At 63.7% G+C, this 7854-nt stretch overlaps 1 protein-coding gene across 1 annotated transcript; it reads right to left on the bottom strand.

The window, feature by feature from the left end:
• Positions 1 to 253: 253 nt before the first annotated feature.
• On the bottom strand, positions 254 to 7566 carry FGF3 (fibroblast growth factor 3). Its single transcript, XM_060160931.1, has 3 exons — positions 7347 to 7566; positions 4967 to 5070; positions 254 to 574 (listed from the first exon to the last, which is right to left on the bottom strand). The coding sequence occupies exons 1-3, from the start codon at positions 7564 to 7566 to the stop codon at positions 254 to 256; spliced, it is 645 nt and encodes a 214-aa protein (XP_060016914.1).
• Between the last annotated feature and the right edge of the window lie 288 nt (positions 7567 to 7854).

Below are 7854 nucleotides of genomic sequence, written 5' to 3'. Positions count from 1 at the left end.
GAAACAGCAGTCAGCCCTGATGCACCCAGGCGCGGGCTGAGGAGAGTCAGAGACGGATTCCTGCACACACTGGGTCAACTCTGACCGTGGACACTAGGCGTCCGTCGGCTGGTCCGCACCCTCCAACCAGGCGGCCTGAGCTCGGAGCCCAGCCGTGGGGCAGGAATGCTCAAAGCCTCCGCTCTCCAGGCCGCGGCTAAGCTCGGCCTCCCCGGACCCGCAGCCTCCTCCGCTGTCGCCGCCGCCGCCGCCGTCAGGGCTGGGTGGCCCTGCCTAGAGGCCTGGACTGCCTGCGGCGGAGCCCGGCCGCGCCCTGGAGCAGCCTCACCATCTCGTGGTCCTTGTGGTCCAGCACCCGAGGCAGGAACAGCGAGGACTTCTGCGTGCGGCGCGTCTTGAAGCCCCTGCGGGGCCGGCCCTTGCCATTCACAGACACGTACCACAGTCTCTCGGCGCTGGGCTGGCGCCGGGCCCCACGCCCGCCGGGCACCGTGCGGTACAGCCGGGAGGCGTACGTGTTGTAGCCCAGCTCGTGGATGCGCTCCACGAATTCACACTCGGCGTTGTAGCTCTCCTGTGGGGCGGGCAGGGGCCAAGGTCAGCGGCACAGAGCCCACGAGGATGTGGGGGGAGGGATGCCCTTGGCAGGGGTCTGTGCCAGCCGGGGGCAGGGTGCGGAAGGGGGGTCCCTACCCTCTTGGAGGCGGGCGTCTGGAGGGACGAAGGTGCAAACCCAGAAGGTAAGGAGCTTTCACCAGTGTCCCCGCAGGCGGCTGTGGGGTCTCTCCAGTCAGGGGCTAGAGGAGGGGCGGGTATGCCTTACGGCAGCTCAGCTGTGGGTGGACGGGCACGCCACGGGCCATCCCCCAAACCGCTTCCCTCCCCGCGCTGTGCCAAGGGGCAGGGCTGGGGGCGCCGGGAAAGCTCCTGGGACTGACCGCGGGGCAGGAGACCCTCAGGGCCTGTGCCCATCTGCAGAGGGGGAGGGGAGCAGCTACTGATGCAGGTGGCCCAGCGGCCTGCAGCCCCATTCTCAGGGGTCACAGGCTGTTCGGGGCCAGATCCACGCATCGGGCAGCTTGGGTCCCCAAAAGACCTCAGGAAGCAAGATGTTAAGCACCGAACACCTGTTCCCAGCGACACGGGAGCCCAGAGATAAGGCTGGAGAGCTCTGGTTGAAGCGGGGTGGTGGTACCTCCCCCATAACTCCAACCTCTCCTCCCTGCTCTCCAGACCCTCGGTGGATGCCCAGAGCTCCTTGGGTCTGAGTACGGACTCCATTGCCCGAGACCAACTTCCAGACTTTACAGATGGGGAAACTGAGGCCCAGGGGTGGTACCAGCCCCCAGGTCACAGAGGGGTGTGATGCCCTCCTGGCCTGTGCCCACCTGCTGCCCTCTGGGGTGGGTGGGCTCGGGGCAGACCTGCCCCACCCCCATGCCAGGCTGCTGCATTAGCATCTTATCCTTCACCCCTTCACCCCCCCGCATTGAGTTTCCGTGAAAAACTCAGCGGCTGAACCAACTCTCCTCCCGGGCCACTCTGTCCTGGAGAAGGTACGTCCTCCAGGGCTGAGGCCCATCGCCCAGGGGGCCTGGCGGGCTTGCTCTTTGCTGGGACACTTGGGGGGCCACCAGAGGGGTACAGTCCTGTGAGCCTCAAAGGGCAAGGGGCTCAGGTCCTATGGAAGGGGTTCTCGGGGGCCGGGCATTTGTTCGCATCTTGTAGGGGCTCCTGGGTTGGGGCGGGGGGTCTAAGATCACCTGGAAAAAGGCATCACAGACTCACCGTGACAACAGTTCCCAATGCCAGTCCCGTCCCTGCGGTCCCGCCTCAGACTCTGCTCCACACGTGCCGCCCCCAGGGTCCCCCCAGCCCTGGGCTCCACCAGCTCAAATTCTATTTGCTGCTGTCAGACTCCGCCCCCCGGGGGTGCTGCTTTCCCAGCTCGGCCTCGCCAGCACCTGGAGCTGGTCCAGGAGAGCCCGCCAGGGCAGGGCGGAGGCGGGGACCAGGCAGCGGTGCACAGAGTGGCCAGATAGCTTCCCAGTGGGGCGACGCTTGGAGGGGAGGGCATTTTCTGGTGGGCATTTGGTAGCCGGGACACTGCAGGCAGCGAGAGTACAGGCAAAGGCGTGGGCAGCGGGCGGCGGGCAGCAGCGCTTGCCCTGGAGGGCCAAGGGGTCCGGAGCCTGGAGTGGGGTCACGAGCTGTGCAGTGATGGTGGGACGTGGGGGCAGAAGGTGCCCTGGGTGGTTCCTCCGTGAGCTGAGCTGAGGAATCCGGGTGATAATCTGTGGGTAATGGGGAGTTCCCAGAGGCCATCACATGAGTGGATTTTCATTTTAGGAAGATCCCTGAGCAGGTACCTAGCATAGAGTATGACATATGGTAAGTGCCTAGGACAGTGAGGAATGAAGGAATGAATACCAGATGGATGGATGGATGGAAGGATGGAAGGATAAGTGGATGGATGGATGGGTGGATGGATGTTGATAGATGGGTGGGGGGATGGATGGATGTTGATGGATGGATGGATGGATGGGTGGAAGGAGAGGGAAGGGAGGGAGTGTGGACTGGAAGAGGGAGACCCTGGAGCCCAGGAGCTGGGTCCCAAGGCTGTTGTGACGGTCCAGCTGGGAGATGATGAGGGCCTGAGTTATAAGGGCACTGGCCGCAGGAATAAGGCAGAGGGAGGCAGAAATTGAAGAGAGAGATTCGGGAAGTATATTCGAGGACTTGGAGATGGACGGAACGTGGGGCTGAGACAGAAGGATGTGTCCACCAGGACTCCTAGCTGACCTTGGGCTTGAGTGAGTGGCCGGTGGGGTAACAATTACGGCAGAGGAGTCAGGGGAGTTGCTGGGGTCTGTTGGGTCGTGCTACCCTCTGCCAGGGTGGTCTCTGTCCTCTGCTGTCAGGACATTTCGGGGGCATCTATAACTCAGAAGGGAGATCAGGGCTGGAATTGGGGGCTGTGAGGATGCAAGGGCCACTGACTCACAGAGTGCATGAGCTAGCCTGGAGGGTGGGAAGCACGGGCATGGCAAAGACCGGGGAACTCAGACAGCCAAGAGGCGGGGCGGTGGGAGCAGGCGAAGGTGGTGGCAGGATGGGGACGGGGGCGCAGGTGGCAGGATGGCACCTAGGCTGCCTCACTTCCCAGGTTATCTGCAAAGCGGTGAGGCCTTCCCTGCCAGGTGCTCTGCAAAGTTCCACCCCATCCAGCTAGACCTCCTGGCTATCCCGGGTGGGCCCAAGAACCTCTTCGCCGTCTCCAAAGCCACTGCTATCAGCTCTCAGGGATAGAAGCCACAGGGAGATTCTGACCCACTGGGATCCCTCAGGGCATGCTTTGTTCTGTCCCCCAAAGTCCTGGGCCTGGGTCTTCCATGCAAGAGATGGCAGAGACCTGAGGTTTCCCTCCTGATTCAGCCCTACCTGCCCCACTCTGTGAACTTGCCCAGCGTGAACAAAGGCCCTCTCTGGTCCGTAAGACCTGCACGAGCACTGCAGGCCAGCAAGGTGGGTCCTCTCCATAAGGGATGGGAGCAACTGTGGGAGGGAAGAGGAAGTCAGTTCTCCTCACTTGCCACCAGGGCCGCAGGGCCGGAGGGGTCTGGAGAGCCACCGTCCACCTCAAGAAAAGTCACACCAGACCCCGGGCTAAGGGCATGTCCTTATAAACCATGACTGGTGTTTGCAGACTCTAGAAGGGCATACAGAAAAGGCTGGGCATCCAAGGGTCCCTCCGCTCAGACACAGCTTCTGTCAAGGGGCCTCGGGGGTCAGAGAAAACAAATGGGTACATTCCAACTTCCGCATTTCCCTTAGCAAAGCTGTGAAAACTCTGTGATGAAATCATCTGCTTGAAGGAGGATATTCCCCTGCAATTCTTGGTCGCGCTTTGCCTGACTTCAGAGGGGCTGGGAAATGCTGGTGTGTTTCCCCTGCAAACGCGACTGAATGGAGAAAGGTAATTGCAGCGAGGTGGTCCTCGGCTGCGTCGTCTAGGTGATGTGTGGATGGAAAACCTCTCGTTGCTCAGGGAGTATCAGCCGGATTGCACGTAATGGCGAGTTGGAGGCAGCAAAGTTCCCAGCACGTGTATTTTACTCCACGTATCCCCCGCCCTTGGGGGAGGGACACTGCCAATGCCCACAGAGTTACAGGACAGTTTTTGTTGCAGAGACGCAGGCGGTGCATAGCCTGGGCTCCAAAACTGTGTGTCTGGGACCTGGGTCCCGTCTCCCTTCTTCTTGGTTCCCTTTTATGAACTCACAGCTCTTGCCTTTCCACCCTTGGGAAGACCCGGCTGTGCTGTGCCCTGCTTCTTCCCCTCCTCACTCCCAGGAGAGCTCTGGGGGAGCCCACAGAAGAGCTTTTTTTGTTTTCTTTTTGGCTGTACGCGGGCCTCTCACTGTTGTGGCCTCTCCCGTTGCGGAGCACAGGCTCCGGACGCGCAGGCTCAGCGGCCATGGCTCACGGGCCCAGCCGCTCCGCGGCATGTGGGATCTTCCCGGACCGGGGCACGAACCCGTGTCCCCTGCATCGGCAGGCGGACTCTCAACCACTGCGCCACCAGGGAAGCCCCACAGAAGAGCTTTGGCCCAACGCACATCCCTGCTTCATCCCAAGGCCTGCTAGAGTCCATTTATCTTGGTAGAAATTTGGGGGACAATCTCTCCCTTACTCTCAGCTACCTTGAAGGTGACCACAGAGTGGCTGGAGGAACATTTTCTAACCGGACAGCACTGGAGAACATAGGACGTGTCTCCCCCCAGCCAAGAGCTGCCTGTAACAGAAGCAGCCATTGGCCGAGGGGCCACGGGACCTGGGGTTCCGGTCCCAGCTCAGTCCTGCATGTCCCCGGACAAAGCATTCTACTGCGCACGTCCCCTTATGTCCTCTGATGTGATGCTCAAGGGAGACGGCCCACCCGCCCCACATGAACAATTGGACTCACCGAAGCATAGAGCCGTCCCTTCTTGTTCATGGCCAAGTACCGCCCGGAGAAGAGCCCTTTGATGGCCACAACGCCCACCTCCACCGCTGTTATCTCCAGGATACCTGGGAAGAGTCGGGAAGGCCCATCACTCCCTCCACCTCCCACAGAGTCCAGAGGTGAGGGCTGAGCCCCTGATGGCCCTGCCCAAAGCCAAGCCCAGCTCCGGGAGGGGGAGGTGAGGGCAGCGCACGCCCAAAGGGGGTGACTTTGGAAGCTCAGGGGAGGGAGAAACCTCTGGGTGGGAGGTGCAGGAGAATTCAAACCTGGGAGGGAAATAATCAAACTAGTATTTCTCCACGCTGACCCTCTGCAGGACGTGGAGCCCCTTGAGGCCTCTCCGCTACTCGGTGAGCTAGTTTCACGATGCGCCAGACAAGCGAGCTGAGACCGCGGGCTGTGTGACTTGCCCAAGACCGCGCAGGTGTTTGAATTGGGATTCAAAGCCCTGCTGCAGATGGCGGGGTCTGGACTCCCCTGCTCACGGCAGCACTGGGTGCTAGGAGAGGCCCCGGAGAGGGAGCTGGGCCCTTGCTGAGGTGAGTTGATAATGGGATCCACTGGTGCATTTTGGGTGCCACCCAAACCCGCTGGCAATGTACGTGGGCGTGAGATCATTGTCTCGGGCCTGTATGCAGGTTACAGGATGTTGGCAGGAGGCCGGATTAGACCCCGGAGCTCACAAAGGGAAGCCACCTGCGCTCACCGCTCTCCGCTGAATGTAAGAAAGGTGAAATCTCCCCCAACGCCTCCCTTTTGGACCCGAAAGCACTTTTTTCCGGGGGCCTGCAACGAAGCCCCAGGTGGGGCCATTGTCCCCCGAGAATGGCTCTGAGGAAGGGCGGCTGGGGTAACAGCCGGTGCCCTCTCCAGGGGGCGCATCTCTGCCAGTGCGTCTGGCCCCGAACACGGCAGCCATCCTAGGGCACAGACGCGGGCCGCCGGAGGCTTGTGCGGAGCGTACGGGGGTGCAGGATGCTGGCCTCTCGCGTCCCCGGACGCAGGCCGGGCGGATTCCGCGGCGCCGGCCCGAAAACCAGAGAAGCGCGCATCTGGATGCGGGACAGGGGCGGCTGCAGGCGCGCGCCCTCCTCCCTCAGCCTATGGGCTGCCCGCCCTGGATGCCTCAAGAATTTGGATGCTCTGCGACTCCAAGGGGGAGGCTGGATTTGGAGAGAAACGAGGTATTGCTACTAGGCGAGCGCAGGCGCTCCCGTAACCCCGTCCTGAGCGCGGGGACATCCTGGCAACATTTGGCTCCCACCGCGCGGCTCCGGAGGCGTCTGCCGAAGACGCCCTCGCACGACTGCGGCTTTCCTGGAGGAAGTAGAGTTTTCCGGCCACCGCCGTGAATCCACCGCACCACTTCCTGCACCCGGGGAGGGAGCAGAGCGCGGGTCGCAGTGGAGGACCTCCGAGACCCTGGCCACACTCCCACGCTCCCCACTGAGTTCCTGCCTCGGGCCTCCAGCTCCCCAGCGAGCGGCGCTGCTTCCAGTCACCCTGGCCTCGCGCTCCTGCAAGGAGGGCTCAGCATGAGCCCGGGTCCCCCGGCCGAAGGAACCAAACCTTGGAGCCTCGCGGGACTTCGGCTCCAGAGCAGTTCGGGCGCGGGTCCTGGCTGCTGGGCGCCGTGAAAGTGTATCTGCGCCCCCAGACCCAGGCAGACGCCCCTGCGTGCTCCTAAGCCGCAACCCGCGGCCCCCCACCCGGCGGTCGGGGCGCGCACCCGGCCTGTCTCTCTGCGGCCAAAGGTAGAGGCGGGAAGCCTGGGGATTCCGGTCTGGGGACACGATTCTCTATCCGTGCGGCCGCCTCCCCAGAGCCCCGCTATGTCCGCGCGAGTGTCCTCCGCGCACAGGCGGCGCGGGGCGGCCGCGAGGGCGGAGGGGATGATGGGGCGCCCCGGGGCGGGCAGCAGGAAGAGAAATCGTCAAAATTAAATAAAGAGGATGAGAAATGCCTTGTCCGGGGCCTTTTCTCCGAAAAACTCCAAAGGGTCAAACTTGGCAGGACCTCCGAACCCAGCCGAGCAGGGAGCCCCCGGGCGGCCTACTTCGCACCCCCTCGGACGAACGGGCGGGGTTGGGGGCAGGCTGGGCCAGGCCAGTCGGCCCGACAGCGGGCAGCCACCGCCCCGAGCCCCCTTCAGACGTGTCCCGCGCCCCACCCCAGCTCCACTCTCGCTCTTCTCCCGGACGCTGAGGGAGGCCAGGGGACCCCGGCGGTCTCCCTCTGGCAGCAGGGCTGGTCTGCGTCCCTGGGCACCCTTCGCGCACCAACCCCTCCTGCGATCCTCCCCGGGGATGCCCCGCGCGGCGCCGCGGGGCCGCACACTCACTGTAGGCGCTGTTCTCTAGGCTGCCGTTGACGCGGCCGCTCGGGTGAAGCTGGAGGTGGTACTTGGTGGCGCAGTAGAGCTTGCGGCGCCGGGGCGCCCCGCCGAGGTGTTCGTAGACCCCGCCGCGGCCGCCCGCATCGCGCCGCAGCCGCCCCCCGGGGCCCGCGGCCGGCCAGCCGGGCTCCAGCAGGCCGAGCAGCAGAAGCCAGATCAGGCCCATCGCGGCATCGCGCCCGCCCCGCGGCGGCGGCGGCTGCAGCAGAGCGCGGCGCCCATGGAAGGGACGGCGGCGGAGCCGCGGCGAGGCGCTCGGAGCCGGCTCCGCGGGGTGGGGGGAGGGGAGCGAAGAGGAGGGGCGGGGGCGGGTGGGAGAGAGAAAGAGAGATCCTTTAATTTTCACCCAGGATCGGGTGAAATTTCCGTTGTTGCGCAAAGAGCTGAAAGAAAAGACGGTTGGGCAACAAAAGGCCGACGTGGTCCCCAGGCGGAGGCGCGGGAGGGGCGGGAG

Source organism: Lagenorhynchus albirostris, chromosome 9 (genome assembly GCF_949774975.1).
Source record: "Lagenorhynchus albirostris chromosome 9, mLagAlb1.1, whole genome shotgun sequence".
Taxonomy (NCBI): Eukaryota; Metazoa; Chordata; class Mammalia; order Artiodactyla; family Delphinidae; genus Lagenorhynchus; species Lagenorhynchus albirostris.
Note: the sequence above shows the minus strand (reverse complement) of the source record. Positions and strands in the feature narration are given on the sequence as shown.